The 18,693-nt window shown below is 34.6% G+C and overlaps 1 protein-coding gene across 1 annotated transcript; it reads right to left on the bottom strand.

Annotated features, from left to right (window-relative positions):
* Window positions 1-3,334: 3,334 nt before the first annotated feature.
* Window positions 3,335-6,116, bottom strand: LOC143612837 (cysteine proteinase mucunain-like). Its single transcript, XM_077086723.1, has 4 exons — window positions 5,621-6,116; window positions 4,389-4,624; window positions 3,678-4,268; window positions 3,335-3,582 (listed from the first exon to the last, which is right to left on the bottom strand). The coding sequence occupies exons 1-4, from the start codon at window positions 6,099-6,101 to the stop codon at window positions 3,502-3,504; spliced, it is 1,389 nt and encodes a 462-aa protein (XP_076942838.1). The 5' UTR covers window positions 6,102-6,116; the 3' UTR covers window positions 3,335-3,501.
* Between the last annotated feature and the right edge of the window lie 12,577 nt (window positions 6,117-18,693).

An 18,693-nucleotide genomic window follows, 5' to 3' on the forward strand; every position in this document is an offset into this window, starting at 1 on the left:
GACTATTATTAGATGATAGTTTTATGATCTAAGGATCAGTGAATGGTACTGGTCATATATATAGATAATTCAGTCTAGTTGGAAACCAGTAGGTGTTGAGCTACAACTTTATTCCAAGGTTGACTTGTTCTTATCTTATTCAAGGCAAAACGTTAATTTAAAATTCATCAAACACACCAAAAATTTGACGTTGTCAAACGACGTTTTTTCCGTGTTGGCAATGCGTGTAAACAAGACTAGAAGGTTCTTGCTACTGGGTTAGTTAGGAACTAATTCTTTGTTTTGTAGTGCATTTTGTACAATTAATTTTCCCATTATTCATTTACATTAAATTTTGCACGTGAGGGAAAGCTTTGAAGCTTCTTTTTGGGTTTCGTATATTCACTTGTATATTACATAAAGCTCGATAACTTGAGAGTAATATACTTATAAGCTCAAGTTCAGCTCATTATATATTTTAAGCTTTAACTTGAGCTTCATATAAATTCAACTTTAATTAGATCAAGCCGAACTTGGTTGCTTGATTAAAGTGACTTGAAACCCTAACTCAAGATTGTGAGAATTTCATAGATTAAAGTCAAATTTTATTTTTAAAAACTTTCCATCGAAGCTCTCAAGATGGTTTATTGAATTTAGGAATTACAATACTTGAAAACAAAGAATCCGAACTTCGACCGAGAAAACCTAATCGGATGAAACCGATTGAAATACAAAATAATAATAATAATAAAATAAAAAACAACATTGATAGAGAACTTATCTCTTAACGAATCAATCATGACTCCTTTTTATAGCGCTGCCTTATGATCAATTTGAGAGATTGAATCCTTAATGGAAGGAATTGACCGTTTAAAGATAGGAAAGACATGTAGGGTTCCGACCGTTGGAAGCATAGATTGAAAGTAGCAACTTGCCAACGAACCAGGAATACTAACCCATGAATCTGGCTTGATAAGGCGGTGGGGGGGAGGCGTGGTGGTGTGAACTAATTGTCCAAACATGAGAACATTAGAAAAATATGGAGGATTTAATTGGAAATTAATGTAATTTTTAACAAGTTTTTTAACTCTCACGCGATTACTATTCCACTTTATAATTCTTGCATGTATAATCCTTCATCTATGCAAATTGCAAGTAACTATAAAAAGTCTTTTTTTTAATGGTAAAAATGCACATATATCATTTAAAGATTAATCTTAAACTAACAACGATAGACGAACTTAGAAGCCTTGGTAAATACATAATGTTGATTGATTCATTATTGTTTTTCGATGTTTCACTCTATGACTCCTGTGCAAAGGATAAAAATATATAATATTTTTACTTTAGTTTGTTGCATCATTATTTTTATCTATACAAGCAATACATAACATTTCTAAGGCAAGTGTGTTAAAGCAATTAGGGGGGGGGGGGGGGGGGGGGGGCTATCTAGGATCGAACTTGGATAATGAGAGGTTGGTAAGTGACGTGAACCTTTGGGAGACACATTGATGCCACCAAACTAAATTAGTTAAAAAACACACGACAAAGCCCTTTATGATTGTAGAATATCAAGAAGTATTCAAAGTCATTCACTTAATAAAATCCTTTATGCTCTGTTCCCGGGTTAATCTAATGGTGGAATAGAAATGAAATTGAAGGAAAGAAAAATATTATTGTGTTTCATAGGGTTTTTTAAGGGAAGGAAAATAAAAGAAATTAGAGAAAATTGTGTTCATGAGTTTAATTAAATGAAAGAAAAGAAAATAGACGGAAAGAAAACAAAGAGAATTAAATAACAAGTTGGAAGGAAATGTTTTTTTTTCAATTTGGAAAGAAATGGAAAGAAAAGAAAGAAAAGATAAAATGAGAAAGTTTAGACATTTTAAAGCTAGAAGTTTAGACAATTTAGAGCTGAAAGTTTTGAATTAATGATATTTTGAAATTTTAGAAATTTAAAATAGGAAACTTTGTACGAAATCAAACAAAACCAAGCCAAACCAGGCCGCTCGGTTTCAAACCAAACCAAATTCAAGCATAAAAGATATCGCTTGTTTCTTTAAATCCAATCCGGTCGGTGCGGCTTGCTTTCAAACCAAACCAAGTATGAGTATGTCCGCGTTCGTTTCGATTCGGTTCGTGAACATCCCTAAACTCACAGAGTCGCAGTCACAACTTTTATCCCGAACAAATTTGAGCCAAGAAGTCCAAATTGAAAGCCCAGTTTATGACCCGATAAGCCCAGATCTGTTTACAATAGGGCTGTTCACGAGCCGAACCGAGCGAAGCCTTGCTCGTTGCTTGGCTCGTTTACAACCGAACCGAACGGCTGAAATTCGAACCGAGTGAAAACCGAAACGAGCCAAAATCGAATCGATCATTTTTCGATCGAACATCGAGCGATTTCGAGCATGATTTATTTCTTTTTCACTTTAAAATTTTCAACAAGAAACAAGTTTAAAGGTTGTAAATTATAATTTTATAAATAAATTAGTAGTTTTTAGACAAACGTGTAATAGATTGTAAATTTTTATTAAAAGTAAGGTTGAAGTGAGATAAAATGATCATATAAACACACTTCTAGTATTTTAAAAACTTGAAGGGAACAAATAAAATTATAACATTGACGAAATAGGAAAAATTTAAAGGGGTTAAAAAAACTGTAAGCTTATATTTATGTGTTTTGTCTATATATTTATATATTTGTTCATATATAATTATATATAAAATAAATTATATTCGAGCCGAACCGAACCGATCAGGCCTTTGCTCGTTGCTTGGCTCGTTTGCAAACCGAATCGAGCAGAGCGGCTCGTTTACAATCGAGCGAAAAAAACGAGCGAGCATTTTCCGAGCAGTTTCCAAACGAGCGGCGAGCGAGTTCGAGCGACGAGCGGTTTGGACGGCCCCAACTTTACAACCACAGAAAGGAAAGGAAGATGGCTACATTACATCCGTTATCCAATCATCCAAATGAGAATCTATTTATAAGGACCCAAACGTTAAACTATCTATTTGTAGGTCCCAAAATAACACAAATATCATCTCCAACACAAACAACATTGACATCTCTATAACTCCATTTATCTATTCCGTTTAATAAATGGGTTGTTTTCTCAATGGCCGATTTAAATAACCGGGTCATATCCAGATTGACATAATTAACAAGTTAAATAAACAACTAGACCAACTACCCATATAACTCGTTTTTTACAACCCACCAACCCGATTAACATGTTTGCAACTTGATAATTGACATATTTAGATATGTGCTTAACGAATTATGTTCATGTTACACGATTTGAAGTGTGCGAGTTACATGTAACTGGAACCAAATTTCATACGAGATTACATGTAATTTAAAGCCCCAGCAACAAGATTCGAATTATGATTGCAACCAGAATTGCAAATTGTTCAAATACCAGGAATCCAAATGATGATACAAGAAATAATTCAACAATATTTACAAATATAAAATCTGATCAACAAAAGCATCCATCAGATTTCGTGTAAATCACCAACTCAAACGCTGTTCCTCTTCAACTTCGTTGGCGTTGCGAGAATCCTCTTGAGCGCACTGACCTCCAATGGGCTGTTCTTACTCTGTTACAAAATTCATCAAATATTAATCAAGTCAACAAACCTTAAAACATACCAAACAAAAAACATAATCAACATTCATTAACTTATGAACTTACCTTTGAGCAGGTACCACGTCGAACATCGCAAATAGGATAATCATGTGGGCAACAACTGTAATGATCATCACAGCAAGCCGCGCCCTCTAACGGACAACACCCCCAAACAAAACAGTAGTTATAATATTCATAGATACAACAGCAAGTTGTACTTTCAGGGCAAGTACTATACTCATCACACACCACTTCAGGTGAGGGTGGAGACGGTGGAGTGGGACCCGGGTTTGGTGGGTTAGCACCCGTCTTAATTGCGTATGAAGCCTCCATTGCAATACCGCACTTCCCTGTATTCTCTTTAATGTTTCTTTCCATCCTTAAGTAACCAGACTCTCCCCATGGCGCGCCCCATGAGTTTTTTACAATCCAATAGTCTTTTCCATTTTCTGTCCCGTACCCGACTACTAGCACACCATGGTCTAGAGCAGTTCCACATGAGCCAGTGAAGATACCCGAAGTGTAGAACTGGAATTCCCTGCCACCGGCTTCAATGGCTACGGCTATCGGTTGGTTTGCAGCCGCCTTTTTGAGTGATGATTCGTCGTTCACTGGGACGTCTTCATAACCATCAATCGTAACAACCTTTGCATTTTTCTATACACATGACACATAATATGTTAGTTAAGGCTTATTGAGTTATTGTCATATTATTACTATAATTAGAATATATTGTTGTAATCAGAATATAAATAGTTGATCAATAATACACAATACCTTGTTGGCGTCGCATCTGCCATCTACACCCGTGTAGGGGTAATCTTCTTCCGTGTCAATACCACCATTATTTATTATGAACTCGAAAGCATAGTCCATAAGACCTCCATTACATCCTTCATTGTAAGATGTATCACAATTTACCAATTCTTGCTCTGAAACCGAGATCAAATCACCAGTCACGATCTGGTTGATCCCTTCCACTGATCCTGTGGCCGAGAATGCCCAACAACTTCCTGAAATTCGAATAATATTCAATTTAAGTTTACAATTCTCATCTTATTTATATAAGGAGAAGTCGCCATGTCAAACTAGCCTGCTAAGCTAAGCCTTAACCAGCTCTTTTTTTTTGCATTGAAAATCATAAAAAAGAATGATGAGCCCGGATTTTGGTTAACACGTGTCACCAATAGACTAAACTTAGCCTACAAGTGACACTTGACAACTCGGTAAAAATGTGGATCCCTCAGTTTCATATTTTCATATCCCAAAAAGGGCTGGCTAAGGCTTACCCTCCATAGCCAGGTAGTCCAACTTCACACAACCTGATCGGTCCAAAAGAGAAATGACCCAATCACAAATGAGATTCAAACGACCCAATTAGTAACCGCCATGTGGTTCCCCATCATTTGAAGCTACATGACAGTTCCTTATTCACTGTCGAAAAGACGATATTGGATCTTCCTTGGAAATTTTCAAAAGGGCGGATCTGTATAATAATATAAGAATCTCTCACTTCAAATAGATCATTTTGATACTCTTCCCGTCCTATTATAAGTGTCCAAGTTTGAAAAACACAAAGTTTAAGGTGGGTTGAATGATTACATTTTTTTTTCTTACCAAATGACGGTAATGACCTTGAAAAGTGATTCCATCAATATTGTTTATTAATTTTAGATGTGTGTGTTTAAAGAAACTTGAAAATTAACTAATAAATTTTAATAGTTACACTTGCAATGGGACAAATAAAAAAGAAAATATGGACACGGGAGAGAGGGAGTAATTTTCTTATTAAAAAATGGTTAAGATTATTATTTTGGTAATTTTCCCTTATGTTATTCTAGAAAAGGTAAATTAAGGGATTAATTACCAGACACACATACCGTAAATTATGGTGATTAGCTGTACACTATATGTTAATCATGATATACTTTAACTATAACAATCTATCTAATTAAACTGAAATAATAATGAAAATCCAGTAAACCACAACAAACAAAACAACAACTAACCGCAGCTTCCTTGATCTTTAACCTCAGTAACAGCACCGTGATCTCTCCAGTCAACGGCATCCGGCAACGAATCACCCGATCTAAAAGCATACCGATCACTCTTACCCTTATTCACCAACGTCTTCTTCTTACCATCAATCTTCTTAACACCAGTATAAGTCATACGGTACTCTTCGTTAGTCAGATCAGCAAACTTATTAACTCCAAGCTTATAGGAGTGGCCACCAGCGTTATGTTCATCGATGAACCTAAGGTTGTCTTTGAAGATCTGGAACCTACGGTCTTTTTCTCCGACAGCGTTGTATGTTTTGCCGTGTTGTACGAGGAATGAGTTGTAGAGGGCGTTGACTTCGTCGTCAGTGCGCCATGTGGTGGAAGTGTGTGTGTTGTCGTAGGTTATGATGGACATGTCTGAAGCTAGGGAGATGGTGAAGAGTGTGAAGAGTATAGAGATTATTGAAGCCACTGAAGAGAGGTTCATGGTGTTGAAAGATGGATGAGAGATGAGGAGAGAGGTGGAGTGGTAAGTGGGGTGGGGCGGGGGGTATTGATTTATAAAGTGTGATTGAAAAAGTTTGATTGGTTTTGGAATATTTTAAGTTGATTTTTTTGAGAGTGAATTGCATAAATTGTTGTTGTGGTTTGATGGATTTGCAAGTTTGGTTATTTAATTTTATAAATTGTAAATCTAGTCCAAATGTTTGTGAGATGGTGGCATGTTAACTCTCTATGGTTTAAAACACATAATGATAGCGGCCACGTGTCATTATCCTATTTGTTTCAGTAACGCATCGTCGGTGTTCGCTATCATGTCTTCGGCGACGAGATACCAAAGGGACAAAGTTGGAAACTTGAATTAGTGAGGATAATCTTGAAAACACATTCTCTAAATGGGTTATTATGGGAATTTTTCCTAATTTAAATTGCAGTCATTTTTCATTATATTTGAAAAGTTTATGTTCATCCTTTATATTTTTTTTAATTAGTTGTGAATGAATAAGATAAAAAGGTCTAAATGTATAAAAAAATATTATTTAATTTAATAAGTGTGAAAATGTTGTGATTTTTAGTGTAATTTTATATTTGGAGATAGAGGCAAGGATATTATTGCTCTAAGATTATACAATAATGTGATGATGATCCTTGAATGTTACGCTAGATCGAAGGTTTAGTTTAAAACTGAATGTGATGAAGTCGAGGTTAGGGTTCTGGACTTTGAAACACTATCTTATTAGAGTTTAAAATTTGAAAATATACAATTATCTTCACATTAATGGCATATGACTTTACTTTAAAAAAAAAGTGAGATTAATGGTGTGGATTAAATGTGTAACTCTCTCACTAATGTTGGAATTAAGGTGTTGTTTGTTTTTGAAGAGGTTTAATGTCTGCAGTCTGCGGACCACATCTGCAGACATCTATAGCAGAAGAGGTGGACCAAAGGTCTGCAGTCTGTAACAAGAAGATTGTTTGTTTTTTAACATCTGCACAGTATTAACATAAAATGAAATTTAAATAAACTGTCAGATCCTAATTTCACGAACATATAACAACAAGATCCATAACTCACATCAACAATCTAATAAGAACAAGTCGTTCATAACTCAAATCATAAATCAAATCCTAATAAGAACAATTAAAAAAAAGATTTTGCAATAAAAAAAAATTAAGGAAAACAAGAAACAAAATATATAAAAAATTTAAAGAAATCTTTGCTGTTTTATTTTCTGTTGCTGCTACTTCTCCATTTATTAAGCTTAAAATGGAGCTCCAAAAATTCAATTTGGAAGACAGGGTTATTAGAGTTTCAATTAACTTGGTCACAAGTACTTTCCTCAAATACCATTGGTGGTTGGCTAGTATTAAGACCTTGTGATTCTGTAGGAGAAAAAAAAATTGCAGCCTTACAGATGGTGGTTCGAAGGTGGCGGCTGGCAGGTTCCGGCTGTGCGAAGGTGAGTAGTGGTGGTGCAGCTAGCGGTGATGTGGTTGTGAGAGTGTTGCGAGGGGTGGTGATGCGACTGGTGGCGTAGAAGGGTGGTGTGACTGATGGCGACTAGGAGATGGTGGTGGATGTGTGAGATGGTGGCGGTGATGCGAAGGTGGTGGTGGTGCGGCTGGTGGACAGGGAGGAATGTGGGTTTGGGGGGCTAGGGTTTGAGAATGGGGAAGAATGATAAAGGAACGTGGTGCTTTGTGTCTGATGGGGTTTTGAGAAGAGGTTTGAAGAGGCTTGAAGTGTCTAGTCCATGTCTTCTCTAAGAAGAGGACGCGCAGACATTTTTTAATGAAATGTCTTCTGAAAAACAAACGCACTGCAGACCCCTATGTCTGCCCATGGTCTTCTTGGCGCAGACAGAAGTGGTCAGGAAGAGGTTTTTTAAAAAAACAAACACACCCTAAGTTTGTAATTTTAAAGTTGTAGAATCAAGCTTAAATTAGTCAAACCAGAGGACTATTTGTGCACTTTATCTTATTTTAGTATGTCGTATTTGTGTTTATTTTTGAATGGATAATAAGTTTAAACGTATTTGATAGCATGTTAAACATTATCTGATAAGATACGGCACTCCATGGTATTATTTGGTTTTTAATAGTTTATATTTCTATAAAATAACTTAATAGTTGAAAATCTATGTAATACTTTACTGTTTGTCGTTGCAATTGCATTGTCTCTAACTTTTTTTAATAGACCAGATTTTCTTCAAGCAATTGTTTACAGAATTGTATGCAATATGGATAAACAAAGTAAAAATTATTAAATCTTATGTTTTCAACCTATTTGACCAAAAAAATATACGAAATAAAAAAATTGACTATAAAATGAATATACACGTTTTCTTTTCTAAATTTCTTATGATAATCTAGGTTATATAAAGATGATATATCATGTAATTAAGAAAATCACAGAAAACTGCGAAAAAGAAAGAAAAGAAAGCCTAACACGATAGGGTTGATGGTGGTGTTATTGGCGTCATTTGTTGCTAGCTCCCGTAAGTTTTTTCTTGTTGCCATTTAAATAACGTACTAATTATCGACTCCCCCCCCCCTAAAAAAATCAATCTCAACGATATATTCGTATTAGAAACATCAAAACAAGCAAGATTAGCTTTTTAACTGTCATTTATTCAATAACCTGTAGAAGTTAATTTGTGTGATGAATAACTTTTGGAGTTATGATTATTATAATCTAGTGTGTATTTATTTTAGTTAAATTTGTTTATTAGATTTGAAAAATCAAATAGTTCAATTAAAAAATCTGAATTTCTGTTGTGGTGTTTTATTAGGAAAGAAAAAGAAAAAAGAAAGAATAAAGAAGAGGTAATTAGCTATAAAAAACATTCTAAAATGTAAAGAGATATTTTGAAACATTAGTGACAGAAAAGTGTGACGATGAAGAGAGCAGCGTGTATCATCATCTTCCCTTGATATACTTGTTTCTCCAAACTTCTTTGATTTCTCTTTTCTGCCTACCAATCAAGCTATTCACACTTTGCTTGATAAAATATAATATAAATATATATATATTGCTAGATTAATTAATATATGTTTGCACTATGTTGGCAAAGTAATGCCGTAAAACAAAATTTTACATGTCAGTATTTATTTTTCATTAACAACTCCAAAATTCGATCACTTCTCTTTCTTTAAGACGTGCCATCATCCGAAACATATGTGGCTCACATATTAAAGTATAGCGTGTCACTTGAATATAAGATAATTGCACAATACCTTAAAATTAACGATATTATGTGACTCGTAACTACTACTCACCATAGGTTTGGGCCTAATGGAAATAACTAGGCTGCGTGGAAAATTCCGCTTGATAAATTCAAGATTTATCTGATCGATAATGATTCATCTAACAACATTATGGTAAAATAAATATGTGAACATTAAAACAATGTAGTAAAATTACAAGATAATAAGATTATGATGATAAAACGTTATTATATTTTATTGGGCCCCTCCTCTTTGCCTTAGCATCACACCCTCTTGTTCTTCGGGTACAAAATGACTGTAACCTTCCATTTCATGCTTGGTACTTGGATGATGGGACTATTATTGGTGGTGCCAACGAAGTCGCTAAAGCTCTAGACATTATCAGCTCGGAAGGGCCATCATTGGGGCTGCAACTTAATATTAAGAAAACCGAGATTTTTTGGCCAGCGTGTAATGAGGTGAAAGTCAAAGATGGGCTCTTCTCTAGTGGGATTGGTAGACCAGAGAGAGGGGTAAAGCTTCTTGGATGGGCTGTTAGTCGAGATCCCTACTTTATTAAAGAGTTGGCGAGGCGGAGAGCATCTCGTGCGGTTGATCTTATTAAACTCTTACCTTGCCTTAGGGATCCCCAGAGCGAACTCCTCCTGCTTAGGTCTTGCATGGGGGTTGCTAAGTTGTTTTTTGGGTTACGAACATGCCACCCCCATATGATGGATGATGCGGTATCCTGTTTTGATAAGGGGCTTCGAGAAGCCATCGAAGACATAGTTGTATATGGAGGCCCGTTCTTTGGTGATCTTCAGTGGCGACTTGCATCTTTACCGATGTGCTTAGGGGGTTTAGGCCTTCTTTCGGCTCATGATGTTGGGGTTTACGCTTTTGTAGCGTCGAGGGGCTCAGTCTTGGAAGCTACAGAATCACATCTTAAGAAATAGCGGAGTTGTCGACCTGGACTCAGACTACGTGCAGGCCCTGGAACGTCTAAATGGCACTCTCCCAGACTTTAACATTGGCGGTTTCTCTAATATGGACACCGCCCCACCAAAGCCTTAAAAAACTTTGGTGAATGCCCTTTTGGCAAAATCGCTCAGGGCCTTGGAGAAGTTTTTGGATTGTCCCCCCGATAGAAGGCGGTTATTGAATGCTTACAAGTTCCTCATGCCCAAGATTTTCTGACCGTTATCCCGATTGATGCCTTGGGCCAAAGCATGTATGCGGTCGAGTATAGGGCCATTCTTAAGTACCGTTTGATGGTCCCAATGTACCTAGAAGACGAAACATGTCCGATCTGCCGTAAGGCTTGCCTGGATAAATTCGGAGAGCATGCGGTTCATTTCAAGGAGATGTCTGGGTTCAAATACCGACATGATTGGGTGCAGGACGTTCTTTGGGACATCTTAAGGCGAGCTAGGATATCAGCTAAAAAGGAAGCCCCCGTAAACTTCCTTACAGACCCCACGGAAGGGAGATCCACTCTACGACCGGCAGATTTGCTCGTCTTTAGTTGGGCCGGGGGAAAACACGCTTGTGTTGACCTCACAGGGGTATCTCTCTTAGCTGGTTTGAGGGATAATGGGTTTGTAGCTGGGCAAGCAATGAAAAGTGCTGAAACGAAGAAGGTAGAGAAACATGCTAAAGCCTGCGAAGAGAACCAACATGTTTTTGTCCCTCTGGCTTTTGATACCTTTGGCTCCTTGGCACCGGAAGCTATCCGTTTCCTAACCAGGGTCCAACGGGTTGTGCATAGCAATGTGTCGACTCCAAAGGGGCAGGGGTATGTCTTTAGCAGGTTAGAGTTTGCAATTCAGAAAGGGGTGGCGGCGCAGCTTGTTGCCCGCCTACCTGCTATGTTGATGTAATATCTATGTTTCTATATAATGAAAGAAGTAATCAGTGCTATGAAAAAAAAAACACGAAATCTATATATAAATTTAATAACAAATAATAACTATAACTATAATTGATAATAAGTTTGGATAATACCACATTCTTGAATGTATATATCAAAAGAGTTATTATTATTAAGGAATCTTCCTTCCTATAAATAATAAAATTAGAAAGAACCGGATATTGTCATCTTCCTACAAATGGACGATAGGTAAGTGGCTGACAAATAAAAATATCTCACCAACATAAAATCTTATATTTATTATAATTTATTTTGTGTTACTCTTTATGCCCTGCTGGCGGTGCACGCATATAATGTATATATGTGTGAACTCTCGGGTGGGCAAAAGTAAAATTGCACTAATTTTGACGTTATTTTACTAATCTCGTGAAAATAACGTTAAAAGTAGGGGAAGGTTAATCAGGCATCATGTGGTGGCGTTGATAGCCGAAAGACAAGGACACATGCACCAATCAGCCGGTGTCCCGATGATTGAGTGCTATGTGTCTTATGTCCAAGGCTTGATGCAAAACTACTATCGAGCCGGGGGTCTCATCGGAAGCAGCCTCTCTATCCCTATGGGGTAGAGGTAAGGTTGTCTACATCTTACCCTCCTCAGACTCTACCATAGCATTGCTATTGGTGGGATATACTGAGTACGATGATGATGATGATGATTTTGTGTTACTCTTTACGTTTCTCTAGTCAATGACATTGGTACATGTTGCTTGCACTTAAATCAAAGTTCAATGTTGACAAACTTTTATACTTCACTTTCGATAATTCTCGTGCAAACAAAAGAATAGACATAAATATCCATGTCAAACAGCTGGTAGTTTTTGTTTTTTTCTTCTAATTTTACTTCTCGTATTGTATATTTATATAAATTATATGACTGAATATTTAAAATATTATATTATATGTAATAAAATTCCTTTTCATTTAGGTATGGTTTCATTAGCACTTGCGTCAATGAGTTTTTTAATAGAAAATTGCATTTGATAAATCATATTATAAAAATAAAAGAGCTTTACATCTGGTATAGTTACAGATTTGAATTCTTCTATAGCTATGTGTTAAAAAAGGTCCAGTATAAAATCATTTTTCGAAAAAGAAAGAGCCAATTTTAACTTCCAAATTCATAAATTGGTAAAATATTCGACTTTATAAACTAATATAATTTGGCATAGCATGCAGGTGGGGCACAATTTATTCAAAAGTAATATAATATGTTATTGTAGCAATTAATCAATTATTGATCCCTAGATATTTCTTTGCAAAAGCAACGCCTTTAAGAAAAATAAAATACTAAAAGATATTTGTGATATTATATCATTATTATAAATATATCTAATAAACCAGATACATAGAACATTAAAGTAATGTAAAATGAAAATTCAGCAACATGAATCCTAATCTTATTAATAAAAAAGTACGGATATTATAATTAACTTTTAGAGATGGTTTTGTTAAAAATTGTATATAAAAAGAGTAAAAAAAGATGTAAGAGCATTCTCAACCCGTTCCCTATAATTATGTGAGGAAAATTTGCAAATTATAGGGTGAGATTGTAAGTGACTGTGAATGTAAACTATAAGGTGGAGAGAAAAAATGTAATGATATTTTTGTAAATTTTGGAAAACTCTTATTTATTTTTTAATATATGTTGAATTGGTTGTGAGTAGAGGATAGAGAAAAGTGTAATAATAAATACATAAAAATATTATTTAATTGGACATGAGAGAAAAATGTAGTTTTTTTAACGTAATTATATAGATAGAGACGGGGGATAGACTGAGAATACTCTAAGGTCTTGATTACATTAACTACGATTAAACCCCACAAAAAGTGGGGCCGCTGATTGTATGCACTTGTTGAGTGGATTGTATTCAAAATTCTTCATCGTTGGATGTTTTACGACATTTGACGTCCGATTAGCATTGAAGAGTTTTATAAAAAATGTTGTGGTAAAAAATAATCCACAACTCTCATGCAATCATTCTCTCTCTCTCTCCGCATATATATATATATATAGGATTAGGTTCATTTCAGAAGTATTCTTATAGCGAGAAATGTGAGAGATGAATCCGACCAATCACGTATTTTCTTTTTCTTTTATTATTTAATTGATGGTAAGGGTAAAACAGTAAAAGTTGTTTATTTTTATTTATGGTATGACCTAATATTCGTGGAAGTTACAAATAATTTTTTTTATTATTTTTTTTTTGAAAAACATTATTATTATTATTGTTATTATTATTATTATTATTATTATCTAACTACAATTGCATTCTTTTTATCCATAACTATTTCTTTAATTTTTGAGTTTATACCTATTTCTGATCAAATGTCTCTAATCGGCCCACGTATAATTAGATTTATTTGTTACATAATTCATCTTTTCTTATTTGTGTATTCTAAGGAATTCATTATTTATACAATAATTCAAAAAACATTAGAAATCTTTTTCTACTTTATCTATAATTCGAGCATGTGGGAATTTCAAATTAACAAAATCAGCCATTAATTTAATTCGATTCTCAAACCTGCATTGTTCTAGTTTTCATTTACCGTGTGTAGTTTAGGAATGCCATCTTTTATAAAATATGCTTAGGTAATACAATACACCAACCAGAAGTGTACTTTACTACACAACTGGGCACGATATATCCTCCTTCACATGCTATAAAATTCGAAATTAAATAAACTACAAACATTAAAAATACATCTTGTTTCACCAAAAAAAAAAAAACTTACAACATTGTAAATCAGTCACGTTAGACCAAAAATCAAGAGTTCAAACTTTTTCGAATTCTATGAATGGGCCGTAAAAACTTAACCAATTACTTTAGTATAAACAAAACACTAAGGTTCAAATATGTGTTAAAACCCACCAAACAAGTATGAAATTTCCTAATTGTATTTTAATCAACCTAACATTCATTCCTAACCAAGAACCTTTATGCTATTGGCTCTTTTCGTGTGTATGTCTAATAGTAGAATCTTGGTTGCGAACCTCCACGATGTTGAATCTTTTTTCTGTTCAGTGTGCGTTTAATATTTTTTTCCCTTTATCATAGTCTTCCCTCTGTTGTCTAGATACTTACGTCCAATTGTCTTTCATTCTGTTTTAAAATAAAAACAAAACAAAACAAAACAAAAAAAACTAAAAAACATAAAAGGTTAATGTACACAGTTTGCATAGTGGTAGTTTTTAATATCAAACATCATCAAAACATATATACAATACCTTACTAAGGCATATGCCTACTCAGCCCGTAATATATACATTCTTTTCAATACGTTCGAACTATTTAAAAGCTTCCTGCACATATAATATATATCTTCAACATACAATGATAACCCATACGTATGCTCTAAAGTTTACCAACATAATAACCCATACACATGCTCTACATTATACCAACGTAATATATCTTCAGTCTACACTGTAATGATAATCCATCCTACACTGTAATGAAAACCCATACACAGCCTACACTGTAATAACAACCCATACTCATGCTCTAAGATATACCTACATAAATTAAATAAAAGTCTACACAAGTTCTATATTTTAACAACAACCCATACACCATAACAATAACCCGTACACAATAACCAATAACCCGTACTTCTTAAAAACAACATATTTCTAGTTGCAATTACCCAACCTACACAAAAAATAGAACCCCTTCACATCTTTTACAATACCACAATGACATGCAACAAACTTTCTTTAATCAAACCAAACACTATATTAATAACCCATATACATCCTTTAATCAAATGCCTAAATAAATTCATATATCTACAGACATACAACCTACACAAGTTCCATACACAATTCATATGGCTAAAAATTAGCATCTATTATAACACATACACAACACCAAACCTCATACACATGTATTTTTAAGTTTCATCATAACATCCAAACCAATGTATACATAATTTAACTATATACAATCACAATTCACAAAAGGTACCAAGAAAAGTAAAGTTATAACCTAATATCATACAAATATTTTCCTTAGCCAACATACACCAATCCTACACAATAACAAGAACCCATACACATCTTCATAAGAATACATACATAAATCTTATTATGTCTGCAAAATTCTACATTATAAAGGTAACCAATACACAGTTTCAATAACCCACCTACATTGTAAAAATAATAACTCATACACATGCCCTAAAAAGTACCTATATAAATCAGATAAAGCCTATAAAAGTTCTATATTTTTACAACAAACCATACACCATACAATAACCAATAACACATACATATTAACAATAGCACATTTCTAGTTGCAATTACTAAACCTACACTATAAACATAACCTACACAACTTTGTCAATTGTTAACTAGTGCCTACACTAAGTTATTATTACCATTCCTAGTATCCTACACATCATGTTTCATTCATTTCAACATACACCAATGTACATATAACATACAAAGTTCCACAACACTACCAACCAACTTACCCTACACAACTATCCTGGTTGCCCTACACCATTCACCGCAAAACAAAACAAAAATATTAGCACCAATAAAGATACCAACACTTCTCTACCATAACAAGATCCCCTGCCAAATAGCAACATACCATATACGATTACCAAACAACATCATATACTGATATCTATCTCCAAAATAAACAGTCCCATACACAACCTACACCGCTATTATACAACATACATAACACATATTTTAATCACATTAAAAACAACGTTGTAACTATACTTTGCAACTTGACATTATTCGCCTACACAACATAACTCACCTACACAAAATAAAAAAATCAAAACTTCTTTTAACAAATTAACTGCTAATGTACACAACACTACACTCAACAAACACTAAACAGTCAGCATAATATTAAACTTACTATTGGACATCGTGATAGAACGAATTTGTGACTTTGACCTGCAAATTTAAATCACAATTACTAATTAAAATTGTTGGTGTAATCACCAAAAAGTACAGACAATAATGGCATTTTAAGACCTTATACATAATGAGCATTCCGTGTACGGATTAACAAACAGACAACACTACCAGATCTTTCATTAATACTAACCAACCACAAAACATACACATTCATATACTTTGAAACTGCACTAACACAAGGCATCCTTACGAGACATGTTAACGTACGGAAAGTTCGAATCATACACCGTATTGAAGGTTTAATGTAGCATCAACTATTTACATTACACCACATATATTACTTGCTACATCCAACTACATGCTTTCAATCTTTGTAAAATCAAAACGAACCTACGGTCGAGAAGGTTTTCACTTTACATTTTACAAACTACCTATATTTATTGCCTAAGGAAAAGTAAATGTAGCATGTGAAAAAACTCCCAATTAAGATTCAAAACACAAAGCTACACAGCCAAGATAAACAAACGCTTATTATACATACACAAACAGAATCCACAAACTACAAAATACTCTACTTTTATGTTTTTGTGTTGGGAATTATAATGAACTACATGTAAATTATCGGAGTTTATGCATTATTACTTTACATTCTACCTTGATCCTACAATACGTCAATACACCACCAATTTAACTACATACCTTTAATTTCTTGCCCATGGACCGGCCACTGTAGCAAACAAGAAAACCCTAAAATTGAGCTTCAGAACATACCGATACACATACGCTACAATCGATTGCTTCTTATACATATACAAATAGAATCAAAACACTTTAAACTCTCCGATTTTGTGTTTCAATTTCAAAGGTTCGTACGGATTTCGTGCGAGGTTTAAGGTTGGGCGGTTAAGGAGTGAAGGCAGGGATTGCAGACGTTACACATTATAAGGCTACAAAACATTGACGAGTTTGCCCTTTTAATTAAAAAACAACTGTGCAAAAGTTCAAATTATTTACAAAAAAGCCACTATGAATCTTAAACCATTGATCTGTGTAATGAATGGTTGAGATTCACTTCTCGCACTTCTCATTATAATATCACTTCTCGCATGAACCATCCCCTATATATATATATATATATATATATATATCTCAAAACGACTCCTCTTCAAAGTTTTGTACACCCAAAATTTCTGCCAAAACTTACACGACGTTTAGGGCCAAAACGTTGGTCAAAACACCCCCACTACGGATGGTCTTCGAAGCGTTAAATTTGTTGTGTCGGCATCTTCAAGTGTAAACTAGTCAGTTCATACCTAGAATCGGGATATGACACGAACCCATAGATCATGTTAAACATGTGACCTAAACACGACACAAGTTTTCGAGGATTAACATAATCACAACTCGTTTAGCCCAAAACATGTATTAGTTGTCTTAGCTATGTCAAAAAAATAGACCACTGAAGATTTTTCTTAAAAAGTGTTATCACGATACAATTTTATAATAGTTAAAAGTTGTTCTAAATAACTATATATTATAGAAAAAATACACAAAAAATGTTTGTAACATAATATACGTATATAGAAACAAATAAACGATATTAGACATTTAGACACCTCAAAATCAGTAATGATTAGGGTAGAGGGTATGGGCAACGGGTACCCCTTGAGGAACATTGTTGTCGCCCCTATTATTTTTGTCACTGGGTTATGTGAAAGGGTAGTACTCCTCGTCGACCAAAAAAGAATTAGACGTCAAACGCCACCCCCCTTCCAAAAAATGTCATTAATAAATACTCATATTTTCTATTTTTCTATTTAAAATCTCCATCTACTCCAATTTTATACACAAAATACTTACATTTTTTACTCCATTTTTACCCAATGTATCCGAACAATTCTTGATGTAGACGAGCCGGTATAGGTGTCGGTTCTAGTTCGGTAGGAGTCGGTTCTAGCCTGTCAACGTTTATGAGACCTCCTACTCTATACCACTACTCCATGGAGAATCCAATGATGTCCGATCCGTTTCCAATGAGAAACCCGGACTATAGGTCCCCTCGAGACACCGAAGACCGACCACTCCCATTGTATGGTGATAACGAGGATGATAAAGAAGTACTGGGAATGCAATATTGTCAACCTCAATTTCACAAATATAATTTATGTGATGATTATGAGGGGGGGGGGGGGTGATGAAATGGAAGTTCAAGAGGAATAAACTGACCAACAAAAAGATTCCAAGGTCGGATGGCGGGTGTACGAAGGACATCCGATGAAGAGGTGGCGTTGGCGAAAGCATGTGTTCGTATTTCCGAAGACAAAAAGGTCTGAAACCAACAAAAATATGGGGTAGAATTCTTGAACATTTCAACCAAATCGTAAGCAGAAGTGACCAATCGTTCATCAACTCAATTCAAAGTGCTCTCCAATGCTTACAAATGTTACATATTTTGACGGATTATGGCAACACGCTGTAAATTATTCTTTTTTGTATACTAGTTATGTTTATTTGTTTATTACTATTGTATTAATTCTTACTTTTTTTAACTATATAGGA

Source organism: Bidens hawaiensis, unplaced genomic scaffold, assembly GCF_021521415.1.
Source record: "Bidens hawaiensis isolate Kalapana, Puna unplaced genomic scaffold, B.hawaiensis_p1.1 tig00035577_1, whole genome shotgun sequence".
NCBI lineage: Eukaryota > Viridiplantae > Streptophyta > Magnoliopsida > Asterales > Asteraceae > Bidens > Bidens hawaiensis.

Coding starts and splice junctions, on each gene's coding strand:
- LOC143612837 (XM_077086723.1), bottom strand. CDS start 6,101: ATGAACCTCTCTTCAGTGGCTTCAATAATCTCTATACTCTTCACACTC. Junction 4,269..4,388: donor GCAGATGCGACGCCAACAAG/GTATTGTGTATT, acceptor TCATGTGTATAG/AAAAATGCAAAGGTTGTTAC. Junction 3,583..3,677: donor GACGTGGTACCTGCTCAAAG/GTAAGTTCATAA, acceptor ATTTTGTAACAG/AGTAAGAACAGCCCATTGGA.